We start from the raw sequence: 19217 nt of genomic DNA on the forward strand, positions 1-19217 counted from the left end.
GGAGGGAGGGAGGGAGGGAGGGATAGCAAAGCATTAAGAGATAGAGGCAGAGTAAGAGAGTCCCTCTCAGAGGCCGGGGCCATGCAGTGGGCCTGGGTCCTGGGCTTCTTTTTGGCCCTGGGGTCCCTTGGTGCCAGGAGAGACCAGAAGGGCCTGAGGAGGAAGGGGAAGGGAGGCTGGCCAGATGCCCAGGCCGACCAACAAGACAGGGAGGCTCTTCTGCTTAAGGTAAGTGGGAGAAAAGGGAGGGGGGAGGGGGAAGGGGAGGGGACGCGGCTAGGGGAGGGGATGCCATGGAGAGAGAAGGACCGGGTAGAAGGGGGCAGCTGGGCCTGCCGAAAAGGGAATCGGGAAAGCCCGGGCTTCCAACTGGCTGGGCCGGGCCCTGCTGCCTTTGGACTCAGTTTCCCCAAGTGTAAATCTGTGAATACGGTGTCTGTTACTACAAGGGGCAGGAGGGGTATAGGGAGGAATAAAAGAGAATTCAGGGACGAATGAGGGGCTCGGAGAAAGGGGCCAGGGGCTGGGGGGGTCACTGAGGGCTGATGGGGGATGGCTGGTGAGGGAAGGCTGGTGGGGGAGGGCTGGTGGACCTCCTTCCTACCCCTCCCTTCCTGATGCAGGGCTGGCTAAAGCCCTGTCCCCCTCGGCACCCAGCACTTACAGGAGGCTCTGGAGCTGTCCCCTTTACAAGAGCCAAAAAGCCCCCCTGGAGCTTCTGAGGGGGAGGAGGCCCAGGGAGCCGAAGAGGAGGAGGAACCCACGGGGACTCCCCCCACAAGCCTCCCGCCGTCCCCAACGCCCGAGGACGCCATTTCCTATGTTTGTGAGTGACATGGACCTCCCCTCCCTCGCTGGCCAAGGAGGGGGGGGAGGGGAGGAGGGCCTGGAATGTGTCCAACCTGGCCCAGGCCCCTCCCCATCCCCAGACCACCCTAGAAGCCAAATTCAGTCTCCGTCCCCCCCAGGGCCCCTGCCCTCCCCTCCTGACCAGTGCTCCCCACCTGCCCTTCCCCCCAGTGCTCCCTGCCCTCCCTTCCTGACCAGTGCTCCCCACCTGCCCTTCCCCTCAACAGTGCTCCCTGCCCTTCCCTCCCTGACGAGTGCTCCCCACCCTCCCTCCCCTCCCTGACTAGTGCCCCCTCCCTCCCCCTCCCCGACCAGGGCCCCAGCCCAGCTCCCCCTGGGCCCCCCACTCACGGGGCCCCCTTTCCCTTGCTCCCTTCCCAGTGAGCCGCCTGTCGGGGCTGGACTCGGGGCTGCACCAGCTGCACGTCCGGCTGCACGCTCTGGACGCCCGGGTCTCGGAGCTGTCCCGGGGCCTGCAGCTCCTGAGGAAGGAGGCCCGAGAGACCCGGGAGGCCGTGGAGGCCGTGGAGGAGGCCCAGAAGCAGGGCCAGCGGGAGCGCGGGCGGCTGGAGGGTGAGTGGGCAGCGGGGTAGCCTGGGGGGAGGCGGGGAGCGAGCCTGGGGGGGCGGGGAGTGAGGGGGGAGGGGGGAGTGAGGAGGGAGGCGGGGAGGGAGCCTGGGGGGAGAAGAGGGGACCCCCGGCGGGCCGAGCCTGGGCCCACCCTGCCCCCCTCCCGCAGGCTGCCTGAAAGGCCTCCGCCTGGGCCACAAGTGCTTCCTGCTGCTGCGGGACTTCCAGGCCCAGAGCGCGGCCCAGGCCCAGTGCGCGGCGCGCGGGGGCAGCCTGGCCATGCCGGCGGACCGGGCGCAGATGGAGGGCCTGGCGCGCTACCTGAAGGCCGCCCTGGCTCCCTACAACTGGCCCGTGTGGCTGGGAGTGCACGACCGCAGGGCCGAGGCCTCCCTCTTTGAGAGCAGCCAGGCGGATCTCCTTCATGCATGGCACGGACTGACCCCAAGATGACCGCCCTCGAGACCCAGGGCACCGAGGCTGGGCCCTGACCAGCCTTGGTATGAGCAGGAGCACAAGTGGCCAGGCCTCGAACTGACTGACTCCCTGGTGGGACCCGACTCTGAGAGGCCTTCTACTACGCCTGTGAATTCCCCCAGTAGCGCCCAGGAGGCCCTCGGGGGCTCTTCCGCCCGCGGCCCAGGACAGGGGCGTGGCCGAGGCAGCGGGAGAAAGGGCCCCGACTCCCCCCCCGCGTCCCCCCCCCAGAGAAATAAAGTCTGGAAGGAATGTGAGTCCAGTCTGGCCAAGCCCCAAGGAGGCAGCAGGCACACATGAGAGCCCGCCCCAAGGGGCCCCTCCTGTCACGGTCCCTCACTCACTGACCAGGCCCAGACTGACCGGAAGGGCCGCCATCCCCCTCCCCATGCTGAGCGCGGCCCCCCCGACCCCCCCGACCCCCCCGACCCCCGCCTGCCCCTCTGCTCCTGGCCGGGGGCTTCTGCCTCTCCTTGTCTCCCCGCCACCCCCAGCACCTCCAGCAGATGGCGCTCCCACCCTTCCCTGGGGGATCAGCTCTCTGACCCAGAACATTCTAGAGCAGACATTTTTAGACGTTGGCTCCTCTGGGAAAACCTGGGGACCCCTGCCCTAAATCAGCTTTCCACCGGCCGGCACGTGCGGTTACAGCAGAAACCAGTTATCCTGGAGCAGGGCTCTCAGAACCTGATGGAAGAAGCAAGCGGTGCAGGGGAGAGCTCTTTTCTCTCTGTCTCTGTTTCTCTCCATCTCTGTCCCTGTCTCTCTGTTTCTCTCTGTCTCTGTATCTCTGTCTCTGTCTCTGTCTCTCTCTCTGTTTCTCTCTGTCTCTGTCTCTGTATCTCTGTCTGCCTCTCTGTCTTTGTCTCTCTCTCTGTATCTCTGTCTCTCTCTGTCTTTGTCTCTGTCTCTCTCTGTCTCTCTGTAATCTCTGTCTCTCTCTGTCTTTGTCTCTGTTTCTGCCTCCGGACCAATGTGCCTCCGTTTACTGTGGGGAAGGCTCCCCCAGCCTCCGGGTTGTTGGCCCTGTGGGGAGGGGCTCCGGGGCTTTGTTCCCCAGCCCACGCAGGATGCGCGCTCTGTGCCCATCCCCCCCTCGGAAGTGCCCTGAGCCTCTGCTGACCGTGAGGACCTCGTCCAGGGCCCAGAGTCTTGAGCTGCGGGGGGCGCACTTCTCCCCCTCACACAGCGGCCCCTCCCCCGCCGGCCTCCCCCGGAGCTCATTGCGGTCCCGCAGGCTCCTCTGCTTTGGCCGGGCCTCCCAAAGGCTTCTTCAGCAGAAGCCCCTCCCATTGCTCCTCATTCAGCCTAGGTCCGTGATCACAAGCTAGCCGGAAAGGCGGACCTGGCCCCAGTTATAAAGTTCTGCCTGAGGCTCTGAGGCCCGAGGCGAGCTGGGAGGACCAGTGGCCGCCGGGCCCGACAGTGTCCCCAGAGCCGGGAGAGCTGAGGCAGCTTTGGGAAAGATGGGGGGCAGGGGCACGGCCGCAGCACCACCACGTCCAGCCTCTGGAGGCTTCTGAGGTCGTGGCCGGAGGGGGGGGCCTCCGGGGGGCCCTGGGGGCCGAGCCTGCGGGGGCCGCGTCTCCCTCTTTCTAAGCCGGCCCGCGGGGCACCATCCAACCCCAGCTTGGGGAGTTGCCGGCCCCACGCCACCCCCCCCCAGGAGGCGCCGCTGTCCCAGGGGCACAAGAGAGCCCTGAGCGCCCCAAGAAGGGGCTGCTGAGAGGCTAGGTGGGAGCAGGCTTGGTTATCAGCTTCCCCCAGCAGCCGTGACCCGCACCCAAGGAGGGGGGTTGCAGAGGAGGGACCTGGCTGCAGAGGAGGGATGGGGCTGCGGAGGAGGGAGGGGGCTGCGGAGGAGGGAGGGGGCTGTGGGAGGAGGGAGGGGGCTGCGGAGGAGGGAGGGGGCTGTGGGAGGGAGGGCTGAGGAGGAGGGAGGGCTGCGGAGGAGGAGGGGCTGCGGAGGAGGGGAGGGGGGCTGCAGAGGAGGAGGGATGGGGCTGCGGGAGGAGGGATGGGGCTGCGGAGGAGGGATGGGGCTGCAGGAGGAGGGATGGGGCTGCGGAGGAGGGATGGGGCTGCGGGAGGAGGGATGGGGAGGGCTGCGGAGGAGGGATGGGGCTGCGGGAGGAGCGATCGCCTGCATCCAGAGGGTCTGAGTTTGAGCGGAGCCAGCCACAAGTTAGGGCCCGGAGCGACCTGGACCTTTCTGGTTCATCCAATCGGAGCCGCGCGTCCATCTGCCTGGTTCTGGGTCTCACTTCCACCATCCCCCCAACGACTAGGATTCTGGGTCTCCAGGGCCCTCCCGCGGCGCTGGCGCTGGAGTTGGCGCAGGCCTCCTTGTGGCCCCGGCACCCGGGTCTCGGGCCCTCGGGTTCTGCAAAGGGTGGGGCTGGGCCGGGCCTCCTGCTCCGAGTAAGCTGCCGTTTGTGGGGCTGTGCAGGCTCCACCCCCCCACCCCCCCTTGGCATGGGCAGGCTGGCACGGGGCAGCCTCTGACCGGATGGTCGCTGATGAAAACCTCCTCATTCGGAGAGTCTGTGACCCTGGAGCCTGGGAAGTGAGTAAAGGATGGGCCATCCCCTGCCCTCTCCAGGGGCTCCCCGAAGCTGCTGAGGGGGCTTCCGGCGGGTCGTCCCCGGGCAGAAAGGGTGGGCGTCAGCCGGACGTGAGCAGGGCTGCCCGGCCCGGGCACAGGCTGGGCTGTGGATGAGCAAAGAGCTACCTGCCCTGCACAGGGGCGCACCCCCAAGCACACTCACACGCGTGCACACTGCACGGCTCGCACATCTGCACACTCACACAGGCACAGCGCATCGTGTATTTACATGTACTTACACACAGATGCGCACACATTCATTATTTTACACACACAAGCACACAATGCACTCACACGTGTAGTGCATATTGCCATGCACCCTCCTACACAAATGCACACATGTACCGGGCACACATGCACAATGCATTTGTATTGACGTGCACTTACACACTTACATCATGTTGCACACAAGCACACATACACACAAATGCGTACTCAAGTACCGTGCACACATGCGAGTGAGGGCTGTGCACATGTGCACATGATGTGGGTTGGGTGCGATGCATGTATCGCACTATATGTGCACGCTCTGTGAAACTTATGCACATTACACGCATGTGGTGTGAGGTTGCACATACGTGCACATACACATAGGTTGTGAGTATGCAATAGATGTCTCATGTACAGCCCTAGCATTGCACTATATGGACAAAGGGTACATGTGTGTGCAATGCACATTGCACTGCACATACATTTCGTGGCATAGTTGCAACGTGTACACGTGCACACGTGTAGGTGATTATGCACAGATGCACACATGCATGTGCACAGGATCGTTCTAGGTATGGTTGCAGTGTGCACTGTGTGGGTGAGGTGTGTGCAAGTGTGCGCATACGCATGGGGTGTGAGTTGCAATATATGTTTGTGTGCACATACAATGTGCTCATGGTATGATTGTAATGTGTACACATATGCCCACATGCGGGCGAGATGTGCACATGTGTGTGCCCACAGGAGTTGTACGTGCACGTGTGAGTGTGTGTGCACATGCATGTGAGCTGTGAGTGTACAATGCATGCATTGCATGTGCCACATGCACTTGTGCCATATGCGGGCGAGGTGTGCACCCGCGTGTGCCCACAGGAGTTGTACGTGCCCGTGTGTGAGTGTGTGTGCACACACTCAGTGCCGACCCCACGTGGCGCTCTGCTGTCTGACTAGGGGCCGTGCACGTGGCTGGCTGTGCCGGGCTGTGCATGCTGGGATGAGTCAGCCTGTCGGGGACTGCATGTGAGGGGGTGCGGAGAGCCGAGTCTTCCTTGTCCCATTCAGAGCCCCTTGGGCGGAGCCCCCGGGGGCCCCTGCAAAGGGCTCGGGCTGCGGGAGGAGGGCCCCTCTGCCAGTTCCTCCCTCCCTGGGCTGACTTTTCTGACTTCTGGGGGGTCAGGCTGGATGTGTCCATCTATGCCTCCTTAACCCTGCCCCCACACCCCACCTCCCACGGGAGGGGGGGCAGCCTGGCTCCCTAGATGCTGAGTCTGAGAAAGACAGCCCCGCTTTAATAGTCCAGGGAGGGAAGTGAGCAGCAGTTGGAGAACCTGGGGATGGGGAGTGGGAATGGAGGAGGAAAGGCTGGGTTAGATAGCTACTGATTAAAAAAGGAGCCGTGGGGTCCCAGTGGGCCTCTGGACAAGGAAGGTGTTGGCTCCAAAGGCCAAGGAGGTGCTGCCCTTTCCAGAAAGGGGACCTCGGGCCCCCCCTTGGCTCAGACTCCACTATCATTTTAGGAAACAACAGGAGAAATGGAGGCTTCGCTTTGGGCTTTCTCCTCGTTTGGTGTTGGGTGTACAGTGGGAACCAATGAAGTCCTTATTGAGGTGAATCAGGAGCTGGGGGAGCCCGGCAGGCTCAGGGCCCCGGCAGGAGGAGCCCAGCAGGGGGACTGTGACAGGAGGAGCCCAGCAGGGGGGCTGTGACAGGAGGAGCCCGGCAGGCTCATGGCCCCGGCAGGAGGAACCAGCAGGCTGGGGGCCGCAGGCCCTGCGGGAGATCTGGCAGCTGGGGCAGCTTTCTAAGGCCCCAAGGGCCGCCCTGGGATTTCACCCGCTCCCCTTATTCCCAGAGGCCCATTAAGCCAGCAAAGCCCCAGCTCCCCCAAGGATTCCCAGGCACATATGGCGCCTCAGGAGCTGCTGTGAGCTTCCAGAAGGCGGGTGCACGTGGGCCTCAGTCACCGCTGAGGCTGGAGAGCACTATTGTGCTTATCATCCCGGTTTTACAGAGCAGGAAACTGAGGCAGACAGGCGAAGTGAGGAGAGCAGGATTGGAACTCGGTCCCTCGGTGCCGCTCCCCCTCCGAGGAGTGGGGAGCGGAGCCTCTCAGATGGCTCCCGGCCCCCATTTCTCCGCTGAGCAGGGGCCGGGCAGTGCTGACGTGTTTCTGGGGGCCCCGCTTTCTTTTCCCAGGGAGCGCAGAGCCCCCTTTCCCTTGTTCTGGGCGCAGGGGAAGCCCGGGACTTCCCACAAACGCCGGGTTGTGTCCCGCATAACAGGCTCCGGGGCTTCTGCGGCCGCTCGGACCTGGCAGTCGGAGCCGCGACGGGGGAGAGAGGAGAAAGGAAGGAAGGTGCCTTCCGGAGGACCACGGGGTCGGTAGAGGGGGAGAGCGAGCTCTAGTGGGGGGGGGGGGGCATTGATTCCAGGTGTGGGGGCCGCCTGGCGCAGGCTTCCCTGGCTCCGGGCCGCCCGAAGCCTCCCTTCCGGCCTCTGCCCAGCGCCCCCGGGGCCCCCCATTCGGGAGCTCGGCAGGGCGGGGGCTCCCTCTGCCCTCCGACGGCCCCGGGCTGAGGCCGTCTCTGGCGCACAGTGGGCATCTCAAAGTGCTTGGGGACTTATCCGGGGATCAGCGGAGGCCCAGAAGGCAGCGCGGGGCCGGTCCCTCCCAGCCCGGCCAGAGGGTGAGAAGAAGGGGCGGGGCCAGAGCACCGACAGGGAAGGAGGCGTGATGGGCAGTCGCGCCGGCGAATCCGAGAGGAGACCGATCCTGACCGTGTCCTAGCGGCGAGGGAGGGCTGCCGCGGGGCTGGGCCAGAAGCTTCTGGAGGGCCGTGGGGCGATGCACAGGCGCGGCTCCCCTCCCCGCCCACGCTGGAGACCCGTGGAGGTGATGTGAGCAGCTCCCTCGCACCCCCCGGAGGCCGTGGGGGACGCTGAGGTCTGGCCTCCCCAGCCCGCTTCTGGAGAGGCGTGGGGGGATGCTGGGCGGCTCCCCTCCCACGCCCCCGGAGGAGCCGTGGGGGATGCTGAATCGGCTCCCCCCCCCGGCCCGCTTCTGAAGAGCTGTGGGGGAATGCTGGCTTAGCTCCCCTCCCCCAGCCCCGCTGAAGAGCCGTGGGGGGAATGCTGACGCAGCTCCCCCTCCCCGCCCCGGAGAGCCCGTGGGGAGGGATGCTGAAACGCGCTGACAACCCCCAGGCCCTTGCCTTCTGGGCTGATTGCTCAGGCTCCAGGCCACGCCCAGAACACAGGCCGAAGCGAGCAGGAGGACGGAGAGGGAGAGAGAGGCGGAGCCGGCGCCCCTTCCTGACGCCCCGCACGCCGTCCACACCGGCGGCCCCGGAGACGCAGGGACTGGTTCGGGCCTGTTGGGGGCGGAGGCTGCGCCCCAGGCGGTGGGCAAGGCCGGGGGAGTGCCCCAGCTGGGCGACCCCACGTCCCGAGCGGATCCTCCTGAGAACCACAGCCTGGCGCCCGAGCGGAAATGCGGTGGATGCGGGCGGGAGCCGCAGAGGGCGCTAGCGGGAGAGCGGTCCGGGGGCCGGCGCGCTGCCACGTGGCCCTACCTCTGCCCACTCCCGCCGCCGTCCCGGTCACGTGGGATCCACGGAGCGGCCGGCGGCGAGCATCGCGCACGCGCAGAGCGGGCCGCCGCCGCCCCAGCTACGGAGCGTGCAGTACCAGCGCCGGGGCTCCCTTCCCCCCAGGCTCGTGCGCTTGCGCATGGCACAGTCTTCTTGCTGGCGATTGACAGACGGGCGAGGGGCGGAGCCTTGGGCACCGCACATCCAATGGGAACCAGGCCCACCGAGAGGAGGCTCGGAGCCGAGGTGGACCACCAGACACCTGTAGGATGCCAGGGGATGGCGTGAGGAGGTCCTGGGGAGAGGCCCGGAGACCCTGCAGCACAGAGACTCTGCGGACCCCAGAGGGAGACCAGAGATATCCCCGGGCAGGGGCTAGCCTCCTTGCCCCCCCCGCTAGGGACTTCTGCCCATTGTAGCCAGAGTTTTGTAGATGCCTCCGTCCTGAGAAAGCTTGGAACAAGCACCAGTGCCCGGGCGGGGACCAGCCGGGTTCCGGATAAGGGGGACGCCCCTCCATGGGGGGAAGGGAGGCCGCGCGCTCCTTCCCTTGCCTTTTCAGCTCATTGTTGGCACCATGGCCAGTGCCCGGGCGGGGACCAGCCGGGTTCCGGATAAGGGGACGCCCGCTTCATGGGGGGGAAGGGAGGCCGCGTGCCTTCCCTTGCCTTTTCAGCGTGATGTTTTCACCAACGTGGCTGGCCAGTGACTGCACCGGCCGTCAGGTATTCACTTGTAAAGGCTGCAGGTCCGGGGGAGAGGGAGACTTGTGGGCAGGGGACTGCACTCGGCACAGCCTCAGGCCGGGAGGCCACCAAGTATGGACGGACTCTCGGCTGCGGGGCTACTTGTGAGCTAACAGTTAGCCAACAAGAAGCCGGGATCTCCCCCAGGAGCCACTGGTCACAGCACATAGGAAAGCGCCTTGGACAGCTCTTGCCGCAGGGGATTCCACATTGTTCAGGACACTGACCCGCGCTGCCAGAGCTAGCTCAGATCTGGGGCTCAAGTGAGATTCTGGGAGAGGGAGAAACACTCAGGCCGACTCCCCAGGCGCAAGGTCTCTGATTAGCTGTGCTGACGTTGTGCCGGGCGCTAGCCAGGGGAGCAGCGCTGTGCCAGGAGGCCCAGTCGCCGCCATTTGAACCGTCTTAGGAAGATTCCCAAGACCAGCGGGCAGGATCAGGTCCCAGACACCGACTCCGCTGGGCTGGCCCCGTCGCTCCAAGGCCAGATGTACGCTTGCCGAAAAGACTGTTTTATGGAGCTCTCACCCAGGGCAGGCGCCTGCCAGGGGGTCGGAAAAAGCGAATCAAGGACACTCTCTCCCAAGAACTTTAGAACTGATTGCGCGACATGGGAGATCCTGGCCCAGGGCTGCCCAACATGGCGCGGCCTCCTCACAGAAGGGGCTGGGCTCTAAAGCAGAACGGAATTAGCTCTGAAGAAACTGGAGCAAAGCCAAGTGAGGAGAGCACCTCAAATGTTTCCAGGGACCATTTGTGTGCGAGCTTGTGTTGGTCAGATCAGCCCAAGGCACACTCGTTAACTGGGCTCTAACTCAGTGAGAACAAAGGACAAACCGCCAGAGCCTTCAAGGGGACCTCTCAGTCATTAAAATGAAGGCTCCTTGAGGGCAGGAACTTTTCCTTTCCTCTTAGAATCCGCCCGATTAGTCCCAATTCTTTTACAGCTCTCAGTTTTACCTTGGGCAGAAAATCCTGCTTCCCACCAAGAAGCTGCTGCAAAGGGCAGCTGCGTCTGCATTAGTGCCTGAAAAACCTGCAGACTCCCTTGGTCCTCGCCCAAGTGGAAGACTGAGGTTCGGGTGCTTCTTCCTCACACACGAGGCGTTGTTCATTGCTCTAGTTCCCCAAACCCAACGGATCTTCCTTGTGGCAAACAGGCTCCTCACTCATGCAAATTGAGAGCCGTCAAAGGGGTCACATCATTAACAGACTGGGCTTGAAGGTCATGAATTGCTGAAATGGGGAAATATGAAAAAGTTTCTAGCGAGTAACCATAGCTCCTTTCCACGAGTGCAGCCTGCTGTGGTTTGAGGGCCAGCGTGATGTAGGGGATGTAGACACCAAATGGTGGCCTGAGATTGGAGCTGGAGCTGGCGGCTAAATTCTGGAAGGGACTCGGCACCCCAAGAGTTAGCTGTAAGGAGGAGAAGTGGGGTGGGGAAGCAGAGGGGAGTTAGGGAAGGTACCATGTGGAATAGGAGAAGGGAAAGGAAAAGACACCATGAGGCAGGGGGCTATGGGGGACTGACCCACAGTGGGGCAGCAGCCATAGAATGAATGGCCCATAAGGAGGTTTTACAGGGAAAATTGAAGCTCAGGAAGCTGACTGGGATTTCAGGCAGGGCATGGCAAGGGGAGGCCGCTCGAGACCTCTACGGGACCAAGGAGCTAAACTGATCTCCATCAGAGCCTTCTCCCTGCTTGCCTCAAGGATCAATTCCTTAGTTTCTCTTGGTCCAAAACACCTTCCGGACCTCAGTCACAGCCAATGTATCTTTCTGGATCAGAATAAGAATGTGAAGAAAATACAGACTAAATACGCCAGTTTTAGGAGAAAATTTTTATGATTAAATGAATTTGCCTTCACTTTATTATCACTAAGATTCCTTCAGCTCAAACATGCTTCAAAGTATTTTGGCAAAAGAAAGTAATTTTGGGGGTGTCCTTCCATATGTAATATAGAAGATGTTCTGTCCCCCATATTGTCCCACACCTTCCATTTAAAGGACTGTCTTAAAAAGTCGATTACTCTTGCAACAATAGGAAAAAATGGCCCGCAGCTGCTCTTCCCTCGGTTCTTTAGACCAGTTACCGCCCGTAATGGGTCCCAGGAGCTCCAGGGGCCACCATTTTACCTAGTGCTTGTTGAGCTTGTCAGCGGATTGATGCCATCCCTGCCAGGGCAGAGCTCGAGGCTGGGGGACGGCTGGAGCGCAGGAGCTTTGAGCACAGCAGCTGCAGATGATCCTGTGTCGGAGCTAAGTCCTGCACCGCTCCGGAGTCCCTGAGGGAAAAGGGCCTGCAGTTTGCCTAAGGCGGGCAGACTCGCCCAGGTCGGAAGAAACCGGGCAGGACAAGCGCCTTTCTGTACTGATCACTTTGGCGGGGCCCCTGAGCGGCCCCTGCAAGTCCCGCCTTGGTGAGATGGGGGCATTGAGCCTTGAAACAAAAGCCACGTGCAGATTATATGGCAGACAGAGCTCCGGGCTCGGACTCGAGCTGTGACTCCATACCTTGCCTCACACACAGCTGGTTGTAGGAGCTCGCACGTGTCCTTCCCTGGGGACGGGCTTTCTCAGCGAGGAGAACAGGGGCCCGGGCTCTGCCCTCCGAGTCCTTCCCAGCGCCAAATCTCCGCCCTGACCTTTCCATTTGTACTTTGCATTGGGGTGCAGCCGCCATGGGGATTGTTATTTCCTCTTTGTTCTGCCCCTTCAGGGCTTCCACGTTCTGAGTTCTTCCTATTTTTTACTTCTTCTTTTCCAGTGGAACCATGACCTTATCTAATTGCATGTTCCCACCTATGGTCACTCAATCAAACAGCGACCGTCACAGACGGTTCTGCGCCAGGCGCTGGGGCGTCAGGACAAGGAATGAAAGGATCCCATCACCGAGAAGTTTGTCGCCTGGTGGGGAGAGACAAAGTATAACTACAAAAATCGCCCCTGGTTATGGGGCCAGGGCCCCAGCGGTTGCGTGGGGGGACTCGAAGGGAGAAGAGCATTCTGGGAGACTGCGGGGAGAAAGGGGCAGGCCTGGGGGCAGCCAGAGCAGAGGCTCTGCATGGATGGCACGAGGGGGCAGAGTGTGGGAGAGAAACTGGGGTCTGGTGGGCCTGCTGTACCCGCCAGCACCTCGAGAGCTAAGGCTGTGACTGATCCTGGGTGCGCCAGGGTGCCCGCTGCTGGTCCGGGTGGAGGAGGGGAGCTGGAGGCAGACCTGCAGGGTAGGAAAAGCCCCTGGGCAGCCGCGGGGAGGGTGGGTAGGGGAGACCCAGAGGAAGCCAGGAGGGAGAGATGCAGAGAGAGCATGGCAAGCAGGGGGACCGGCCAGCGGAGGAAATGCTGGGGAAGGGAGCGGGAGAGGGCTGGAGCAGCCAGGAGCTCAGTGTGTGTATGTGAGTGTGTGAATATGTGTGAGTGAGTGTGAGTGTGCAAAAGTGAGTGTGTGTGTGTGGGGGGGTGAAAGTGTATGTGTGAATATGTGAGTGTGTATGTGTGTGAATATGTGAGTGTGAGTGTGTGTGCCCGAGAGCCGATTTTCTACGGGACCCTGAATAAGAGGAGCCACTGGAGTTCCCTGATAGGCCGCGCTGAGATTTAGGGCGATGGCTGTGATGGCCGGATGGACGCTGTCCTGGGACAGGGCGAGGTCTGAGGCAGGAAGGTCCCCGGCAGCTCCTGCGGGTGTGAGGGAACAAGTGCCTGGTCTGGGCTGTGAGAAGAGAAATCACGGTCTTGGCGCAGAGCGGCCTGGAATCCAGGAGGGCTCCTGGGTGGGAGCGGGAGGCGGCCCTTCCAGGAACAGGCCCGGTGGGAGTGGGGAGAGGGCTCAGGGGAAGATCACGAGTTCTCTTTTGGACATATGGAGGCGAGGGGGGCTCCTGGACGTCCAGTTCACGGTGTGTGAAAGATGCCTGGAGAGGTGACATCAGAGGTCAGCAGATCTGGGAGTCACATGCACAGAAATCATAATTAAATTCTTGGGAGGCCAGTGAGGTCCCCAACTGCAGCAGTAGAGAGGGGGGGAGGGCCCAGGAGAGCCCTGAGGGAAACCTAGATCAGAGGGTGGCATCTGCCAGAGACACCAACGAGCCTGAAGGCCGAGAAAAGGCCACTGGATCGGGTCACAAGTCGTTGGTCACTTTGGAGAAGGGAGGGGGGTATTATGATGAGATCGGGTGCCAGAGCTCAAAGGGTTAAGTAAATCGAGAGGCAGGGGAGGCCCACTCGGAGAAAGATGAGAGACTGAAGGCCAGCAGGGCGGGACGGGTCCAGGGAAGGGGTGGGAGCCTGGGAATCCTCGGCTGGATTCCCCCATGTCCCTCCCGGCTTCCAGCTTCGAGGGGAAGCTCCTGGAGGGCGAGGAAAATGCTTCGTTGTCTTTCTTGGCACAGAGTAGGTGCTTTCTGATATTTCCGGGTTTGTGCCCGCTGGTAAGTTATTAGCCTGGACTTGTCTTCTCTGAGCGACCTGGTCACTCTTTCCATAAATCTGTCCCTGGGAGGTCTGCCATCTTTTCTACCTGCCTCCTGACGGAACGGGGAGGCCGGAGGGTCACCCTTGGCTCTCCCACCATGACACAGCGATCCTCCATTTCCATCAGAGACCACCTTGCTCCGGTTCCTTCCTGTTCTTCACGGGGCGCAGGCTGCAGGGCAGTCCCACCCCCAGCCCCTCTCTGTCTCTCTGCCGCTCATTTTCACCGCTCCTTCCGGGTGGAAATCCAGCAGAGTCCAAACAGGTGACCGGGTCATTCACAGGCTCCTGTTGGTGGGTAGCACCCCCCGGGCTGAGGAGCTTCCCAGGGGGATGGGAGCGTCTCTGCTGGTGGACAGGGACCGCTCTGAGGGCTGGGGGATGGAGCTGCTTCTGGGCCCTGGGGGACGGAGCTGCCCTCTGGACATTTCCAGGAAAAACATTACACAGACTTCATTCAGGCCCAGAACTCACTGGAAAGGGTGTGGTTACCCTTAGGACCTAGTAAGCTTCTTTAAAGACCCCAGACTACTTTCAGAACAAGGGCCCACAATTCCAATAGACTTGAAACGGAGAGAGCCACTTGCATCCGGAAAGAGGACCCTGGGAACTAAAGAGCGATAGCAACATAAGACTTCCATCTTTTTTGTTGTTTCCTTCCTTTTTTTGTAATATTTTTCCTTTTTTTTCTGATTTTTCTTCTGCGGAATGATAGATATGGAAATATGCATAGAATTGCCATTTAACATATAAGGGGGAGGGAGGAAAATTTAGAAAATAGGGTATTGCAAGGGTGAGTGTTGAAAATTATCTGTGACTGCATTTTGAAAATAAAAAGCTATTCATTAACCCGCACTTAATAACATGCACCAAGGTAAGATCAAAGCGAGTTCATGATATAGGGATAAAGCATGAGATTGTTTATCTCAGACCTGTGGAGGAGGAAGGAATTTGTGACCAAAGAACTAGAGATCATCATTGATCACAAAATAAAAAATTTTGATTATTTCAGGTTAGAAAGCTTTTGTACAAACAAAACTAATGCAGACAAGTTTGTGGGCCAGAACTCTGAATTTGAAACAAAGGATTCTTACAAGTCAGTGGAATTGATAGAGACAATAATCATCTAATTTCGCCTGGTTCAGTAGGATGGATTAAATCCTACAAGATGTCGTGGGCCAGAACTTGAAACAAGGCACTAAGTGGAATCGAGGAGACACTGTTTAAATCTAGTTTAAAACTGATTTAATCCTACAACAAATAATGGTCTCCTAGTGATATAATGATTGGTTTGTACTCAGTGTGGGGCATGTAAGCTAGAAGCCTCAGTCAGGGAGATTCAGAGATTTAGGACAAGCAGAGAAGGCTGAAGGCTGAAGCCTGGAGCCCAAGCCCTTGGACTCAGACAGATTCATCCCATCTCCCACCGCCTTGGTGGCAGGCTCTCCTCCTTTGCTTCTCCACTGAAAGCAAGACTCTGGAAGGGACCCAGAAAACTAGCCGAGCCCCAAGTGAAGGAGACAAGTCTTTGAAGGAGACAAGTAAGGATTTGGACTTTAACCCCTGGCTGTTCCGGTGGTGATTCTGGTGGAGGGCTGCATCTAGAGACCCCAAGAAAACCCACCCAGAGAACATGACATTTTAGAGAGAACATAACAGACAAGATTAAAGGGAAGCCACAAACTGGGAAAACATTTTTGCAGTCAAAGGTTCTGATCAAGGCCTCATTTCTTTTTTTTTTTATCTAATAGCCTTTTATTTACAGGTTATATGCATGGGTAACTTTACAGCATTAACAATTGCCAAACCTCTTGTTCCAATTTTTCCCCTCCCCCAGATGGCAGGATGACCAGTAGATGTTAAATATATTAAAGTATAAATCAGATACACAATAAGTATACATGACAAAACGTGATTTTGCTGTACAAAAAGAATCAGACTCTGAGTTATTGCACAATTAGCCTGTGAAGGAAATCAGAAATGCAGGTGGGCATAAATATGGGGATTGGGAATTCAATGTAGTGGTTCTTGGTCATCTCCCAGAAAAAAGCTATAACTTAAAAAAAGTGAAAAAGATGAAGAGCAGAGGCCGCCCTCCCCAACACGGATGCTGCCCTGGCCCGGCTGCCGGCCGCCTTCCCACCACAGGGCCCTCCCAGGGCCGTTCCCACCACAGGGCCCTCCCAGGGCCGTTCCCACCACAGGGCCCTCGGCGCCCCGCAGAGCGAGGGGGAACTTCCTCCCTCCGACCCTGGGGCGCAAGCGCAGCCCCGGCGGCGCCCGGTCACTCCCCGCGGCCGTTCCCCGAAGCCTCCGGCCGCTCGCTCACAGCGCGCCTTGTATCCGCGGCCCCGTTTCCCGGCGCCAGCTTGTCTCGCCCCTCCTCGGCGCCAGGCGGCGCTGCGGCCCCGCGCCAAGGTCGGGAAAGGACACAGCCCCACGTGCAGAGCTCGGGGCCGCGCGCTCCGCGACGGCCCCGCCCACCCCCAGGCGGGCGCGCTCGCTGCCCCCATTTTACCGACGGGCAGGCGGAGGCAGAGAAAGGCCGCTAGGGGATGTGGGAAGCCGGGCCCGAGGCCGGGAAGAGCCCTCCGCGATGGAAGTTAGAGAAGCCCCGCAGCCAATCGCTGGCCGTTTCCGGGCCCCCCGTGACCCATAGGTTACAGCATGTCTGGGTCTTGGTTTGGAGGGTTATCACCCGCCCATCCCACACTCTCCGAGCCCCACCGAGACACGCGGGCTCTTCCTCTGCCCAAGCGCCCGCCGCCCACTTTGCTCCCCGGGAGCCTCGGGACAGCTCATGTTAGAGCGCCCCCTACTGTTCTCATGGCACAGACCTCGCCGCAGGGTCTGACTTTGACCTTGAACCCCCAACGGCCTCCGCCCTTCCTCCTCGAGCAGGCCGCGGCTCGCAGCCCAGCCCACTTTTCGGCAGGGACCCCGCAGCCTCGGTCGCATTCACTGATGGAAACAGGCTCGCCCAGATGGGGTCCCGCAGAACTCCCCCCTCCCACCGCGGCCAGCCCCGCCCACCTCTGGGGGCTGTAAGACGCCGCTGCCCCTCCCCCCTCCCAGGGCGGAAGAGGCGGGGCCAGGCGCACAGCGGGGCTGCAGGGGCAGGAATCCCAGACGGGCGCCCCCTCATTCTCGGGGCCAGCAGCCCCGGGCGGCCCAGACCCTTGCCTTGGGCTTCCTCCCTCCGGGGTCCAGAGCCCGCCCCCCACCAGGGTCTCGCCGGGCTCCCAGGCAGGCCCAACGGCGGGTCACAAAGGGCGCGGAGGCTCCGTGTCTCCCAAACAATTTATTTTCTCCCTCCGCCAGGGCCCCGGCCCGGAACTGGCTTTGCGAAGGCCCCGGGGGGCGCAGGCCCAACAAGTGCCCCCAGCGCTCTTCCTCCTGCAGGGCTCCCGGCAGCGGCGGCTCCACCTGAGGGCGGGAAACGCTGGTTCAAGCACTGGCTGTGTCTCCGGCGCAGCCCCGGGGCAGGGGGGCGGGGACCCCTCAGACCCCTGGGAGTCAAAGGCCCAGGGGGCACCGAGAGTCTTCACAAGAGTCAGAGCCCAGTGCTGACATCATCGGGGTCCCAGTGTCCCCGCCCCGCCGGCCCCTCCCCGTTCTAAGCACTCCTCAGTGAGGCTCACGTGTCTGGTGGGCCTGGGGTTTCAGGGCCCTCCAAGCCCCCCATGGGTGAGGGGGGGGCCAGACCATGTGCTCCTGAGCTGGGGAGGAAGGGCAGAGAGAGCACAGCTGGGGGGGGGGAGCACCGCCAGGTCTGGAGTGGGAAAGGGGGGGGTCTTACCGGGAGGCCGGGAGCCGCTCTGGCGCCGACTGGAGCCTCTGTAAGAGAGAAGGGAGCAGGTGGGGGGGCGGACCCGGGCTGGGGATCGGCCTCCCCCACAAGGGGCAGGCCCCCTCAGACCCAGAAGTCCAAGGCTGGGGCACCGTGTTTGTCACCATGGAGCTCAGAGCCCAGTGCTGGCATCACGGGGGGCCCGACCCTCCTGACACCGAGCCCACCCGCCCTCCCGGGCCCGCACTCACCTGGGGCAGGGGCTCCGGGCACCGCGCTCCTCCGCAGCCTCAGGCCCCCCGCCGGGCTCCTCTCAGTCAGCTCATCTGTAAGGGAGACGCCCGAGGCTCACCCGGGGAAGCCGGTGCGCGCGGCCGGGCCGCAGACCCCGGCAGTGCAGGGGGCACGTGGTCTGTCCTTCACAGGCGGTCAGCGCCCAGTGCTGCCATCATCGGGGCCCCAGCCCCCCCCAGCTGCAGCCCCGGCCCCCCTCCCCCCCCAGCTGCAGCACCTCCCAGCCCGGGCCCAGGCGTTCCCCGCAGCCCCGCTCCTGCCCTCCAGTTCTGCCCCCCAGCTGCATTCCCGCAGCCTCGCTCCTGCCTCAGCCCCCCAGCCCCAGCCCCAGCCCCTCAGGCCCGGCCCGGCCTCCGGCCCCCTCCCCCACAGCGGAGCCAGGGGCATCTCGCCGCAGGACCGACCCCCCCCCCCCGCAGGAGCCCCGCTCCGATGGGGCGGAAGCCCCCGCCCGGCCCCCCCCCCCCTTTGCGGGGACCCGCGCCCGGCCGAGCGCCCTCCCCCGCCACGTGCTCGCCCGCCCCCGTGCTCGCCCCCCACTCACGAGCTGCTTCCGAAGGCGCCAACCGGGCGGGTCACGTGCTTCCGTCCCATGTTGGGACAGAACCCCCCCCTCCGGCGCGGGCCGCGCGGACTCCCCGGCCCAGCGCGAGCCCACGCGGGGGCAAGCGGCCCGAGCCCGCTCCCCGCCGCCAGCGCGGAGCCCGCGGAACGCCGCGCCTGCGCACTACGCCACCCGACTGGGCGCTTCCGGGCATGCGCAGGAGGCGAGAGGCGGGGCCGGACTGCGGGGGGCGGAGCTTCATCTCCCAGCCCAAGTAGAGGGACACAAACGCAGCGGATACCGCCGAGCCCGGAACCCCCCCAGAGACCCTGTGCAGACCCTGCCCAGAGACCCCCAGAGACCCCTGCCCAGAGCCCCTCCTCAGAGACACACCAGAGATCCCTGCCCAGAGGCCCCAGAAAAAGCCCCTCTGCCTCGGGACCCTAGCCCAGAGATCCCAAAAGACCCCTGCCCAGAGACCCCTGCAGAAACTCCCACCACAGACCCCCAGAGACCCTTAAGAGACTCCCTACCCAGACATCTGCCCACAAACCCCTAAAGATCCCCAGAGACTCCAGTGGAGACATCCTTGCCTAGGGACCCTAGTCCAGGGATCCCCAGAGCCCTCTGCCAGAGACCCCATTATACCAACAGACACCCAGAGACTGCTGTCCACAGACCCCTAAAGAGCCCCAGGAACTCCAGCCTAGAGACCCCTGAAGAGAGCTCCTACCATAAACACCCAGACACCCCTCTTCAGAGACCCCCACAGACACTAGCCCAGAGACCCAGCAAAGACCCCTACCTAAGGAAACCAACCCAGAAACCCCTCAAGACTCCAAACCCAGAACCCCCAGCAGGAACTCTCTGCCCTAAGAACCTAACCCAAATACCCCTACCAAAACCCTAAAGACACCCAAAACCCCTCAAAATTTCACATCCACCACCAAACACCCAAAACACAAAGAAACCCTCACAGAAACACCAACTCCAAAACAAAACCCCTACCCAAACCCCTACAAACACAAACCTCTGCCTAAAACTCCAACCTAAAGAACTCC

At 61.8% G+C, this 19217-nt stretch overlaps 1 protein-coding gene, 1 long non-coding RNA gene and 2 other non-coding genes across 4 annotated transcripts; 1 reads left to right on the forward strand and 3 right to left on the reverse strand.

Annotated features, from left to right (window-relative positions):
• CLEC11A (C-type lectin domain containing 11A) lies at positions 1–1872 on the forward strand. Its single transcript, XM_031961836.1, has 4 exons — positions 1–228; positions 658–826; positions 1231–1422; positions 1589–1872. Exons 1-4 carry the CDS (start codon positions 82–84, stop codon positions 1870–1872), a joined length of 792 nt encoding a protein of 263 aa, XP_031817696.1. The 5' UTR covers positions 1–81.
• A 14365-nt stretch (positions 1873–16237) lies between these two features.
• On the reverse strand, positions 16238–18367 carry LOC116423068. Its single transcript, XR_004233550.1, has 4 exons — positions 18157–18367; positions 17570–17644; positions 17328–17365; positions 16238–16954 (listed from the first exon to the last, which is right to left on the reverse strand). It is a non-coding gene; the product is annotated as an uncharacterized LOC116423068 (long non-coding RNA).
• LOC116423122 lies at positions 17023–17112 on the reverse strand. The gene has a single exon (XR_004233590.1). It is a non-coding gene; the product is annotated as a small nucleolar RNA SNORD88 (small nucleolar RNA).
• On the reverse strand, positions 17435–17521 carry LOC116423123. The gene has a single exon (XR_004233591.1). It is a non-coding gene; the product is annotated as a small nucleolar RNA SNORD88 (small nucleolar RNA).
• Positions 18368–19217: the final 850 nt, after the last annotated feature.

The sequence above is a fragment of the Sarcophilus harrisii genome, chromosome 3, assembly GCF_902635505.1.
Source record: "Sarcophilus harrisii chromosome 3, mSarHar1.11, whole genome shotgun sequence".
Taxonomy (NCBI): Eukaryota; Metazoa; Chordata; class Mammalia; order Dasyuromorphia; family Dasyuridae; genus Sarcophilus; species Sarcophilus harrisii.

Coding starts and splice junctions, on each gene's coding strand:
- CLEC11A (XM_031961836.1), top strand. CDS start 82: ATGCAGTGGGCCTGGGTCCTGGGCTTCTTTTTGGCCCTGGGGTCCCTT. Junction 229..657: donor GGGAGGCTCTTCTGCTTAAG/GTAAGTGGGAGA, acceptor CTCGGCACCCAG/CACTTACAGGAGGCTCTGGA. Junction 1,423..1,588: donor GGAGCGCGGGCGGCTGGAGG/GTGAGTGGGCAG, acceptor CCCCTCCCGCAG/GCTGCCTGAAAGGCCTCCGC.